Here is a 14,507-nt window from a genome sequence, read left to right on the forward strand (position 1 = left end):
CAGGTTTGTGGGCCCTTCCAGTTCAGAGTTCTTCTGTAAAAAAGGTCAGGGGCTATAAGCGCTGGCAAGGCCATCAGCTAGGCGCCTCAGCTCACTCGAGCTGTATCCGCACCCAACTGGGTAATAAGCAGGCATTTTGAGGGTGTGCTCGAGCATGATCTTCCAGCCTGTGTCTTGGATCCAGCATCCCTGTTTTTTTCCAACCGCCTGTCTCCTTTCCTCCCTGCCTGGGTCTCTATAACATCAGACCAGTGGGTCCTCCGCACAGTAGCAGGGAGTTTTCCTCCAGTTTTTCCTCCCCGTCGCTCTTCAGGGATCCTTCTCACGAGCATCTACTTGCTCAGGAGGTGCAGGGCCTTCTGCAGGTGTGGAGCGGTAAAGGAAGTTCCTCTGCACTTAAGGGGAAAAGGGTTTTACTCCCACTATTTTTTGATCCCAAAGGCCAAAGTGGGTCTGATTATGTCATAATCATATAATATTACTGTGAAGAATATGGGGTGCAGTGTCACACTATCCTCTTACATCTTTGTAATTTTTCTCATTGCCTGTCTCCATTCCAGCTTCCTGATTTATAAACACATCCCCACATATCCGTATGTGAACCTAAATCTCATAAGAATTAGCCTAAATCTCCTAGGAATTGCAAAAGAAACCATCATTCAAACACAGTGCCAGCAGAGACTTCTTCTCCATCCATTCCCTCTTCATTGGATCCATTTGTGGTGCAGGTCATAAGTGGAAAGATGAAAGACTTCACTTCATTCCTTGATAGGTTACTTGCAAACCTCAGTGACAGATTTCCTGAGCAAGTAGAAAAGCAAGGAATCATTTTGGTTGCAACTTAAGTTAGTGATGATAGCTATAGATAGCATCACACATCTTTGCCAAGAGCTGAGCCAGTTAAAAGCACAGGTTACCAGAACAGCCAAGTACCTTGAAGAGTTAGAAAAGATACACGGAAAGCAAAAATCTGAAGATTGTCTGTCTGCTAGTAGGCACTGAAGGCATCTTCAGTTCCTTGATTTTCCCTGAATATTCAATCTCTTCTCCAAAAGAAGGCAAGATGAAAATCAGCATGACCTGTTGTCTTCTGGATTCCCATCAAATAGTGAACTGTGGTTCAGCCCTGAAAAATAAAGGATAAGTTCTACATGCTGTACCCTCCCAAGCTCAAGTTTGTGTACAATGGGTCGCCTATATATGTTTCGCCTGCAGATAAACAGGGATTTCTGGTCATGGATTGGCAAAATTGAATCTGTTCTGAGCAGCTGGATTTATTTCACACGTTTTCTCTGTGGTTTTGTTTTTCTTTGCTATCTCCTGACTGGGTCTTCATGGATTATAAATTAAGTGGCACAGTAAATTTTGATAAGGGGAAATATTGCCAAAATTACATCTAAAATTAAGCTATGTGGCCATATTATTATGGGATCAGTTATACTGACTATAGTATCATTCCCATATTTCTTTGCAAGAACAGAATTAAGATGGAACCCTAGTTTTGCAGCTCTCTAAGGATGTATGTGTGGGGTTCGTGTTTAATCACACATTTATATTTTTTTATAAATTAATAGGAGAGGTAGATATCAGGGTTTGTATTTTTTGCATTTGTATTACAATTTTGCTGAGACAGGAAGTGGGCAGGGAGGAGTTTCAAAGGTGATCAAATAGTGTTTGAAGTAAAGGCTCATAAATTCATCCTACTGCAGGGTTCACCTAATACTCCCTAGACTCAGAGCTTGATTGCCGTGCTTGATAACTTTTGAACTTTGTCAGCATGTCACACAGGAGTTTTGGTATACAACATACTTTGTTATGCCGTTTGATTCTTACTACGTGATGGGTTTTAAATATTTTGGGTTCATCCTCCCAAAGGGATGACTCCTGTGTACTGTAAAGTTGGTATAATTTCTTAACCTAGGTTTCTGGGAAACTAGCTCCTATCAGACTTTTATTTGGTCTCTAGAAAATGTTCAAAATGAAATACTCTGGATCATTAACTCAGTACCTGTTCCTGAAATTTAATGGCTAGTTTGGGATTAAATTCGCTTTTAAAGAATATGAAGAGCATTCAAATTACTATCAAAAGAAAACAGTAGCCTCTTTGGAGGCAAACTGCATATGTTTTCCTCTTGTGAGCATATTTAAATTGTGCCGAGAGCGGATGGAGCAGGTTCTTCCCTTTTCATTCAGCCCTAAGAGCAAAGAGGTATGTATGTTGGAGCATAATGATTAAAACATTTTAATAATGGAGAAAAGAATATTGAATGGAAAAGAGTAAATCTTGTGAAACACTTATGTACATAACGGTGTAGTCTTGGTTTTTTTTAAAGGCTAACCCTTTTCTTGTTAAGCTCTTACCTAGGGAAATGTTTTGGGTGGAGTTCTGAATTTTATTCTAAAAGTTTATCAGCATTGATTCCCCCCCCCCCCCCCCACCCCACATGCCAATTCCCCGAGGATATTTGAAAGATTGCTGAGAGGTTGGATAACCGACCTTTCTCTGAATGGCATATGGAGATTACATGCTAAGAATCCATCTTTGCCTGCCTTTTCTAAGAGTGTTTCTGATCTGTATGGGTGTGACATCTGCTCCTCAATTAATAACGTTAGAGATGAGTTGTTAAAGTTGTTGCAGCCCTGATTGTTTTGGAAAATTAATCTCTTTTATAGGATATAAATAGCTTCAGGATTAGCAATGTTTGGTTTAGGGCTTAAAAGCCTTGTTAAATGCCTTTTTGCACTGGTATGTTTATCAATTCTCTAACCTTTCATCACTGTGCACCTGTCCTGTGGATCAAAATACAATATAATGCATGGAAATATCCACCAACCTCCTCCAACTTTCTTCCCACTCCATCTCTGAAAGTGTGATGTGATGTGATTTATGGATGGATGGAGGTTTTTGGGGGTTGGGTGGGGAGGGAAATGGGCTTTGTAATTTACCTTGACTGCTAATAAATCCTGGATCTGCCAGATCAAGGAGAGGTAAGTTCCAAACTTAAGTATGCCTCATGAATGTTCAGCTGACAGCCTCCTTCTTAGAGCCCTGCAACCCAACCTCAACCCAGTGGAACCCAACTACAAGTGTCGGGTCTTGCAGCACTTCTCACCATACACAACACAGCAGAGGGTGGCAGACTGCAGAAGCGGGCTTTTCATCCATTGCTGCACTGACTCTTTGGGCAGGAGGAGGAGAACTGACTCCACAAGCAGGAGTTGGTGGCAGTGCTGACTTAGGTTTTGGGGGAAGGGTCGGGTTGGAAAATGACCTGACCCTCTCAGTCTTGGTTTGGATGGGCTTGGATCTGGGTCAGGCCTAAAAATTAGGCTAGAGCAGATTTCTATCTCCCTCACTTATATCAAGGGGCTTACAGCTCAAGTACCTGCACTGATCGCCACTGCAGGAATATGACGTAAGGATAAGGGTGAACTTTGCATTTGAAATCCTTTGAAAGAGAAGATGATGTAGAGTAAAAATGATCTTAATTGCTTCACATTGTTTCAAGTGGGTAAATCATCTAGATTTATTAGGCACAATAGGTGAAGTCTCTATTCTTCAGCACATCACCTCTGTTTGTTTGAGCTGAAATCTTGATTTGGGCTTTCATTAACTGGTGCTAATGTTAAAACTAGGGCTTTCGATTAATCCCAGTTAACTTGGGCGATTTAACTTAAAAATTAATCGCTGTTTAATTGCACTGTTAAACAATAGAATACCAATTGAAATTTATTAAATATTTTGGATGTTTTCTTTTTTCATATATATTGTATTCTGTGTTGTAATTGAAATAAGTGTATATAATGTTTTATTACAAATATTTGCACTGTAAAAATGATAAACAAAATACTTTATTTTTCAGTTCACCTCATACAAGTACTGTAGTGCAATCTTTGTTGTGAAAGTGCAATTTACAAATGAAGATTTTTTTATTTTGTTTTGAGTGCAGTTATTAAACGAAACAATGTAAAACTTCAGAGCCTACAAGTCCACTCAGTCCTACTTCTTGTTCAGCCAATCGCTAAGAGGTTTGTTTACACTTACGGGAGATAATGCTGCCCTCTTCTTATTTACAGTGTCACCAGAAAGTGAGAACAGGCATTTGCATGGCACTTTTTGTGGCTGGCATTGCAAGGTATTTATGTACCAGTAATGGTAAACATTCGTATGCCCCTTCATGCTTCGGCCACCATTCCAGAGGACATGCTTCCAGGCTGACAACACTCGTTTAAAAAAATGTGTTAATTAAATTTGTGACTGAACTCCGTGAGGGAGAATTGTATGTCCCCTGCTGTTTTACCCACATTCTGCCATATATTTCATGTTCTAGTAGTCTCGGATGATGACCCAGCACATGTTCTTCATTTTAAGAACACTTTACTGTAGATTTGACAAAACGCAAAGAAGGTACCAATGTGAGATTTCTAAAGATTTAAGAATCTCAGGTGCCTTCCAAAATCTGATCAGGCCGGGGTGCAGAGCATGTTTTCAGATATCTTAAGAGCAACACTCCGATGCGGAAACTACAGAACTGAACCACCAAAAAAGAAAATCTACCTTCTGCTGGTGGCATCTGATTCAGATAATGAAAATGAATATTCATCAGTGCACTCTGCTTTGGATTGTTATCGAGCAGAACACGTGAGCACCATGGATGCATGTGCCCTGGAATGGTGGTTGAAGCATGGAGGGACATATGAATTTTTAGTGCATCTGGCATGTAAATATCTTGCAACGCTGACTGCAACACTGCTGTGAGAACACCTCTTTTCACTTTCAGGTGATGTGAACAAGAAGTGGGCAACCTTTACATTTGCAGGAGATAACATGCTTGTTTGAGCGATTGTCTGAACAAGAAATAGGACTGAGTGGACTTGCAGGCTCTAAAATTTTACATTGTTTTATTTTTGAATGCAGTTTTTTTTGTACGTAATTCTATATTTGTAAGTTCAACTTTCATGATAGAGATTGCACTACAGTACTTGTATTAGGTAATTGAAAAATACTATTTTTTTTTACAGTACAGATATTTGTAATAAAAAATAAATATAAAGTGAGCACTGTACACTTTGTATTCTGTTGTAATTGAAATCAATATATTTGAAAATGTAGAAAACATCCAAAAATATTTAAAATGGTATTCCATTATTTTTAAGTGCCATTAATCACAATTATTTTTATTAATTGCAATTAATTTTTTTAATCACTTGACAGCCCTAGTTATAACTGAAGAGCAATCGGTTAGGAGAAGTGGCTGTTCCTTTAAGGTAGCCCACACTCTAAGCATCTACATTTTAAGTGGGCGGTGTGGATGATGGGGTTCCTTAAACAATGTTTCAAAAGTGCTCCATGCATATGAAATGCTACGTAAGTGTGAAATATTACTTGTATTATAATATGTTTTTCCAAAATTGTTTTGAAAGAAGGTTAAACATAATTATGTTCAGATTAAAAGGAAGTTGTATTGTAGTTCCAGGGAGTATATATGTTAGGGATATTTTCCCACCTAATTATTACAAGATTGTTCATGACAATATAACTTGTAGGACTAAAGGTATAAAAAGAGCAAATTCCATATTACCAAATGTCAATTAAGGCTGACTTCCAGCCCATCAAAGAATCCACTATGCTAATGAAGGCAAACTTCAGCACCTAAAGGAATTCTGCTGTGTAGTTTAAGGATGTAAAGATCAAATTTACTAATACCAGAAAATCACTCAATTTATTTTCACACTTCAGCCAGAATTAAATCAGCTTCTCATGCTGAATGAGCAACCAACAAGTTGACAGGAGCTTCACCGAGCAACCAAATATGTAGGAGCCCAAACTTTCAAATGTGTGCTCCTGACTTGACAATGCATAGCGTCCTATGGGTATGCAGTTTGAGTATTCACATGTCAACTTGACTTGTGCGCTTATCAGATATTTCATACGTGTTTTTGAAAATGTGGGCCACCATATTCTATTCCTACCCCTGCTGTGTAGACACATAGATCACTGCAAATGTGTTTTAGTTGAGGGTTGCACTATTGCCAACCTGAAGCATTAAAAAATGAGTAATCATGAGTAGCTTAAAAATAATGGTATTTTAAAAATTAATACATTGTGGGTTTTTATTCTTTGCCTACTGGTTTTGAAACCTTTAGGTTACACTTGGGTTATGTTTTCAAGTTTCTCTCGCTTATCATGAGGGCTAGAATATTTTTTTAAACCTGAGACTCTCATGTAGTCAGTTGACTGCAGGATCAGGAGCTCCCAAGAAAAACACTCATGCATGTTGGCAACACTGCTTTTCATCTCGTTTTAACCTCTTTCAAATCCCATAGGTCAGCTTCTTTCTGTTGTGGTAGCAGCTAAAGACCTCAAACAATATTAAATCCCCATTGTACAAACAAATAACACTGACAGTCCCTGTCTAAAATCTAGATTGTGATTTTTCTGAGACAATAGGCAAGGGTCAAACAAAGAGGCAAGTGGAGGGGAGGGCAGGTAGGAATAGTAAAGGTGTGTTTACATAAGTTACTCAGAAGTGGTTACTGGCCTGGTGTGCAGAATGTAAAAATTGTAATTAAAATAATAATAATAATGCTTTCTCCTGTACTATCTTAAAATAAACTTCTGGCCCATTCTCTGTCACTTCTTTTCCTAAAACACCTCTGCTTCTCCAATGGATTTCCTTAATCCATTTTTAGTGTTGTAATTGTGGCAGGGACTTTCTTGTTTGCATTGGTGAGGGAACAAATATTTTTCCTTCCACTTCTTAGAGTTCATTTTTTTTACATGGCATGTTCATTCTAAATGACAAAAGTCAAGAAATTGTTTTTTAAACAACAAAGTTATTGTACTTATTTTCTTATCTGATTGTGTACTGTTCTAGTGTGTCTTACTGGATTTTACAAACTATGGAAAATAATTGACAGTTAAATACAAAGGTACTTTTCATACTGCTTTGTATTCTTGAATATTCTCTTCTGCTCAAGGAAGCATGGTGCACCTCCTCCCTAAGAGCCAAGTGGTGAAAAGAATTAACTGAAATAAAATTGGTGAAAAGAATTAACTGAAATAAAATTATTAATTCCCAGCTCTCAAATGTTCAAGAACTGATTGTAAACATCAGTACTGCACTGTAAAAATAAATGTATTATGCAACTACTGCGTTCTTTCATTGCAGTATATTATTACATCACAGATGAATTTTGGTGGAAGTGCTGTATGTTGCACATAATCAAATTAGTGGCTAGTACTCTGCATTATTCAAATATTTATGATTGAGGAAGTAGGTTTGGAAAGTTAATTAAAACTTGGCTTCGTTATTCTTGAAATACTACTGAATATTTGAATAGTCTACTCATTAAACAAGCTCTACAACACTGATTTTCAGGTTAGCAAGTCACTATAAACATCACGTGTTTAATTGAGCCGAATTATTTTCCTAAGTGTCTTTTAAAGGGCACAGTTTGTTGCCTCTACAGAAAACAATGCATCATTAGGAATAATTACCTGTCATGTATAATGACTGGGAGATGCAAATAGATTAATTAGCTGTCAATTAGTGCTGGACTGCAGCTGGTGATTCTGAAAAACCAGCAGCAAAAAATACTAGAGCTTATTAAAGTAAAGTGAACATAGGTGTGTGGGTATTTTTTTGTTTTTTGTTTTGTTTTATAATTGAGTGTTCGGTCTTACTAGGTTTTACTGCAATCTTTGGTGCAATATAAACTTTTTACAAGAGCTCATTCCAAATGTATTTAATATTTGGAATTATGGAATATTTGGTTAATTCATTTTGGGTTGAATTAAGATCTAATATCATATTTAATAAAACTGTTTAGTTGTCAGATTTTGTTAGCCAGGCTTTTTTGTCTCAAATTTTGAGACACCATTTGTGTAAGCAGGCTAGTAACCCGAGCTCTTTCCTTTTCAGCAGATGTAACTAAGTTCTTGATCTGTACTAGAGTAGTACTTATTACATTACACACTTGGTCTCAATATATATCTTGGGGGCAGCTATCAAATACTACTGATCACAGTATGGCATAATTTTTTTGTTTTAGAATTTATCAGAATAAAATAAGTATAGTTTTAAGTTTTTGTTCAACTTCCCTCAAGTGGTAATTGTACATTGCAGTTCAATAAAAAGGTAGTGAGAAACTAGGGCTAAACTCAGCTGAATTTTATTCCAAGCTGATGTGGTATGACCCTTTTTGCTGCGGCACCTGGTTGGGAATTTATTTGGGGTTTGCAGCCTCTGAAATGATAGAAGCTGAGTGAAAGAGAATCACAGTATTCATTGTGTTGGTAAAAAGTGCTAATGAAGTGTTGGCATTCTTTGCCATCAAATTAATGGTTGAACGTTTGCCGCTTCTAAAGGAAGCAATAGCTTTATGTTCTGTCTGAATTACGGTGCCAAGTGGTTGATAGAAATTAAGAATAATTCATGGAAGTATTAAATGGGTTTGAGGACAGGTGATATTCAAGCATGTTATGTTAAACTGGGAAGCTTTTAAGATTAAGTACATTTGCCAGTTTTTCATTTCTCTTAAAACAAAAAAGTGACATGGGAGACTGCATATAATTCCTTTGTGGCTTTGTGTAATTTTTTTCAGTAACATCTGTGATTTGTAATGGTGCAACTGGCAAAGCAATTTATATGAGGACTTCTAGTTCTACATTTGTGTTTAGCTCTAGAAGTCTAAAGCCTTTTGTATGAGTATACCACGTAGCTAATAGAAGAAAACCAAAGTCAATTGCCCAAAACCATAAAGGAACACCTATTTATCCTTTTGTTTTTATTAATATAAAATCATCCCTCTGGAGCTTGATTGTATGTTGCAGTTGCACCTAAAGGCTTCACTTGGGTCTAGATGCCTTGTGCTATGCACTGTACAAACAGAATAAATAACAGTCCCTACCCAAAAGAGCTTGCCAACTAAAAGACAAGATGTAACCAGTGGATGGGCAAACAAATGGGGTGAGGGATAGGATGAGTGGATGAGGGTGGAGTAACCAAAAATAAGTCATTTTAATAATAGCCAAAGACTAGATTTTCGTATGTTTATACAACTGCTAGCATATCAGAAACCCCACTCAGGATTATTGGGATGTATTGATCTATGGTAATATAAATATTAAGTAATAATTTAGTTTATCTTGAAGTTGTAGAATGATCTTGTGATTTAAAATGTAGGACTGAGCATTAGGAAATCTTAAGTTCTGTTTCTGGCTCTGCTGTAGGCTTCCTCTTTAGTTTTCTGGGCAATCTTCAGGCTGTTAGTGTTTGTATTCCCTTATTACAGGAGTGTTGAATTTTAAATCCTTATTCAGACACTGCTTTGAGATTCCAAGATAGAAGGAGCTATAGAAATGCAAAGGATTAATATTTTGTTATTACTACCATAATATTTTAAAGATGACTTTGTTTATGCAACAAATGAAGTCAACTGAATTAAAAAATAGACCGTCAGTCTAATTAACGTGATTGGTTCACTGATGGAACATCAGCCAGTCTGACCTATGCCATAAACACTGACTAATTTTAAATTTAATCCCTTTTTTTAAAAAAAAAAATCTAGTGAAGAAGAGGAGGAACTGGCACAGACATGACTACACAGAGTTTGAAGATGGTTCCAAACCAGTCCAAGCTGGAACACGGACTTTTGTTAAACAACTGCGGGCTCGCTCATTCCCAAGGTATGGAAACTTGCTTAGAAGTCAAATCACAAAAAGGGGGAAAAACCTTGGGTATTGATCATGTCTAAAAGGTCTTCCTAACATGCCTCCACAAAAACACCACCATCACAAAAAACCCTTCCTCCATGTCTGAGATCTAATTTTTTTCATCCAGCGTTTCATATCCATATCCATATATTTGTCTTCAAGGCACCTTGTTGTAGAATCCATCAATCAAATTACTACACATGGGTGTAATTTCCTATGGAGTCTATCACTACCAACCCGTATTGTTAGGTGTGTTTCCTCTTCAGCATTTTCAGCCTGTCCGGTCCAGGAAACGAGACTCAGAAATCACTTCCCATTTTCTCTCTCTAGCGTAGACCACAAACATCGGAACAGTGGTTTATCTAGTCCCAGATGCTTCAGAAGAAGGTGAAAGAGATTCCCCTGGTGCACAGTTATGTAATAACCTGGTCATAAAAGACATTTCTTTTTTATTCCAGCAGTTAAGGGTTGGCTTACTCTCTCAAGCATGATGACTTGTATCCCTTTTAAAAGAAAATGCTTTTTATTCTAATACATCAATGTTGTCCTTACCCATATAAGTGATTTTTTTTTAATCCTCCTAAACTCTTGGCTTCAATGACATTCCGCAGATTAATTATGCATATAAAAATGTACTTCCTTGATTGGTTTTAAATTTGTTGTCTTTTAGTTTCCTTAAATGTAATCAGCAGGCTTGCCTTCACCTGGAGTGCTTAATTTAATACAGTTGTATCCACTTATTTTAATTTGATTTATATTAGCTATGTAATTCCAATAAGATGTTTCTTTGAAACCTGCCAAAGTTTTTGTTAATTTCTCTTTCAAACAGGTTTACTGGTTTTTTGGTGCTAATATTTTGATTTTTTTTCCCCCCAGTGCTGATGAAATAATTTTGAAAATGCATGGCAGCCAGCTGACGCAAAGATACCTGGAGAAACATGGGTTTGATGTCCCTATTATGGTTCCTAAATTAGATGGTCTTGGGCTCAGACTCCCTCCCCCTACTTTCTCCGTTCTGGATGTGGAACGTTATGTAGGTAAGGGACTTTCTGGAATATGTGTGAATGCTTCAGCGTAGAGTGAATTAAATACAATAAATATTTGCACAGCTACAACAGTTAAAGGATACTATATGCCTAATCTAAATTGAACAGTTCTTACCCGAAGGTTGGCAAGGGTAAATTAGACCTATGAATTTGGGTTTCATTTATGGGTATGCACGTGACAATTGTATGCCCATAGCTCTCAACATTCACACCTGGCAACTTGTGGCACAAGCTATCAAAATGTGTGATAAATGACTGAAATGTTGAATAGCTATATTTTGGTTTTTGAGGCTGTTTTCTTACACTGTGAATCAGATAAGCTAGTTCTGTAATCTGTAGTCTAGCAATGGGGATGGGGGGCTTTGTTACAGATTTTAAAAATGGTTTGTTGCACAGTGAGAACATCTTTTAAAGGGTTTTACACGTAACAATTATCCGTTGCTGATGGTGCATTGCACAACAAAGCTTTTTGCATATGTGAGGGTGTCCGGGGTGTTAGGAAGAACAAAAAACAAAATTTTTGTTCTTTGCCTGGGCTTCTTATGTGGCTCTAGGGGTGGGGGTGAACTTGGGGAGAAGGGGATGCTGCTTTCCTAACTGCACCAAAATACAATCTCCCCACCTACACTGTTAATACATGGAGGTTTATAGTGCTGCTTGGGTCCAGGGACTCCCAACTGCTGCATCTCTGGAACCCCCGCTCCTCTCTGCCTCTTCCCCTCCAAGGAGCAGAGCAGCCTGAGAGGGAAGGAGAGGAACAGAGAGTAGATTTCAGACAAGTGAGGAGGGAGAGTGGGAGCTGTAGGGCAGAAATATTCACAGTTGGGGGGGATAAGGGAGCAGGAGGAGACTGAAAGCTCAGGGTCAGATCGGTTCCCTCCCTCCTCACCTCTCTTATATCTGCAGAAAAAATGAGGAGTACTTGTGGCACCTTGGAGACTAGAGACTAACAAATTTATTTAAGGTGCCACAAGTACTCGTTTTTTTTTTTTTTTTTTTTTTGCTGATACAGACAAACATGGCTACCACTCTGAAACCTCTCATATCTGTAAACTGTTGGCTCCTTAGTCTATCTGATCCTTCACTTATAAGCTTTTTTTCTGCTCCCTGGGGGAGAAGTTCAGGGAACACCATAGCTTCAGCAGGAGCATTTAGTCTTCCATCTGGCTTGCTGGGCAGTCTCTAACTGCCTCAGGATCACCTGAATATGTATTTCAGTGATTCAGTGAGACTGAGCCAGCTGCAGTGTGGACTGTGCTGCATAATATACTACAGCTAAGAGTTTTTTATGTGTGCCTTGCACTTGGCACCTTTGAGGAGCAATGGGCGCTGTCTGGGGTTCTCTGCTCGGTGTCACTGTCAGGTTCCCTTCGTTTGACCCTTTGACCTCACTCCTGTCCCTGTTATCTCATTAGTTGTCTCCCGGAATCATTTGCCTTCCAGGTCCTGTGGCTCTTAGTCTAGGGGGAGGTCCTTTAGCACTTCCTGGATTCCAATAGAATCATCTCTTTTTTTTGTTCTTTTGATAGCATGCTGAAATGCACTACAGACAGGATTTCTGTGCTTATCAGTATTTTAAGACGCTACTAGAATACACTGTGTGCAGTATACTGAATGACCTGACCATATGCTGATTACTCAGTCCCCTTATTAATTGCTCGTGGTTGCTCGGAAGAATAGCTGGCATTTCAACAATTCTGTGACTTTATTTTGGAAGTCTGGCTGTTCCAGGGCAGAAGATAATTTCCCCCCTTCCTCCCACCATCCACTTCCACACACTCAGATTGGCATATCAGTTTCCATGGCTCTTTTTCAAGGAGTGTCCCTGTGTGTGCTCCACTTTAGGTGAATGTGTGTGTCTACACCAGTGATTGTTGAATTTCAGTGGCGGTGCCTGTTTGGGTCACACGTGCTCTCCCCGTCTCGTGTCGCTCCTGGCAGCTACATAGCGCTATGCGACCAAACAGCCCTAAATTGCTTCTCATCTGTTCTTGACCTGAGACAGAGCCATGGTAGAGCCTCTTTGCTTGCTTCATGTTTACCTCTTAGAGTTGGTGTTTGTATAGTTTTAGAGTAGAGTTGGTTAACTATAACTACCCTCCTCTCTCATCGTTTATTTTTTCTTCTTTATTTTCACCCTTATAGTGTAGTGTACCTTTAACCTTCTTCACCTGGGGGGAAGGCTACTGACAGGGGCATGCCTGGATCCCTGGGATTTAAACAATGCCTTTCTTGCTAGGAAGCAATCCTGGTCAGTGATGGGCATTCTCAGTGTGTCCGATGTCTGGGCAAGACACACATACCTCAGAAGTGCCACCATTGCCACAACCTCAAGGCTCACACCAGAAAATCAAGGGACTTAAGTTGAAACTTAATCTGATGGAAAAGTCACTGCACTTGGCTTCTGACTCCCCGACCCTTTTGCACCCTGAACACCAGTCTCTGCCAATCCCAGTGAAAGCCTCTGGCAGACATTATCCACCACCCTCAAAGAGGAAGTCCTCAAAAAAGGTGGACAAAAAGCAGGCAACAACTTCCCCTACTAGGGAACCAGCTAAAAAGAAACACCCCCTGGCTCATTCAACACTCTTGGTACCGACCACAGTCTGGTTGAGCCCCTCTGAGTGGGCGGGATCCTCCAATACTGCGGGTACTGTGAAAGCCAAAAACCCTGAGGGGGCGGCCTCTGAGAGGAGTGGCAAAGAAAAGCTTACCTCCTCCTCCACGGTACTGATGGAGCCGCTTAAATGTGTGGCACTGGGCAGCTTAGCATTGCTGTAGTCTGTTGTGCCACCTACCAATCACCTAGTGCATAGCATAGCCAGATCAGAACTAACAACCGCTACAACTTCAGCGGCACCACCACCCACGTCCTCCTTGGTACTGATGCTTGTGGTACTGCAACAATTCCTTTTCCACAATGCCCTTCCAATCTCTGCAACACCAGAATCTCCCCTTCTTGGCACTGATATTACTCCGGCATGCGTGGTACAGTGCCAGTATACACACACATCCAGATAGGCCCCTCCTTCCTCAAGTGAAGAGGAGGACAATTAGGAAGGGAAGATTTACTTCTCATCCATTCAGACAACCACCAGACCAGGTCCACTGGGAACAACCCACATATCACCCCAGGGGTAACACCCATTGGTGGTATGGACATCCATGGATGCCGCCACCAATGCTATTCACTCTGAAATTCAGACTGAGATGCTCCCCATCCTCAGTAGGTGGACTCTCTGAGCCTCCGGAGAAGACTTTTTTTTGATTGGGAAGTCACCCTACCGACCAATATCTCTTCATCGTCTCTGGACCAAGCAGTCATGCCTCCTCCACCCCCAATAGCTGATGACTTTAGACAATTCCAGGAGCTATTTAAAAGGATTGCTTACTCTCTCAGGATACCCTTGGAAGAGGTTGCAGAGTCTCAGCACAAGGTGTTGGACATTTTACAAATATCAACCTCATCGAAGATTGCACTCCCCATAAATGAGGTACTCATGGATCCAGCCAAGATGGTCTGGCAGGCCGCCCGCAACAATACCACCCACTTGTCAGAGACAAGAAGTACAACATCCCTTCTAAGGGTCTGGATTTTTTTGTTTTAATCTGCCTCCTCCCCCGCCCCCACTGCTTGGTATGGTAAAGGCTGTGAACAAAGTGAGCAGACAAAATCACTCCAGAACCACCTCATATGATCAAGACTGGAATTGGTTAGACCTCTGTGGAAGAAAGGCCTATTA

General features: G+C 39.7%; 1 protein-coding gene across 2 annotated transcripts in view; it reads left to right on the plus strand.

Annotated features, from left to right (window-relative positions):
• KDM7A (lysine demethylase 7A) overlaps positions 1 to 14,507 on the plus strand; it is a 97,959-nt gene that overhangs the window by 26,829 nt on the left and 56,623 nt on the right. For both annotated transcript variants that reach the window (XM_038415733.2, XM_043518863.1), the window contains exons 3-4: positions 9,574 to 9,691; positions 10,595 to 10,755. In XM_038415733.2, coding sequence (XP_038271661.1) covers positions 9,574 to 9,691; positions 10,595 to 10,755 — 279 coding nt within the window. The remainder of the gene's footprint in view (positions 1 to 9,573; positions 9,692 to 10,594; positions 10,756 to 14,507) is intronic.

The sequence above is a fragment of the Dermochelys coriacea genome, chromosome 1 (assembly GCF_009764565.3).
Source record: "Dermochelys coriacea isolate rDerCor1 chromosome 1, rDerCor1.pri.v4, whole genome shotgun sequence".
Lineage (NCBI taxonomy): Eukaryota > Metazoa > Chordata > Testudines > Dermochelyidae > Dermochelys > Dermochelys coriacea.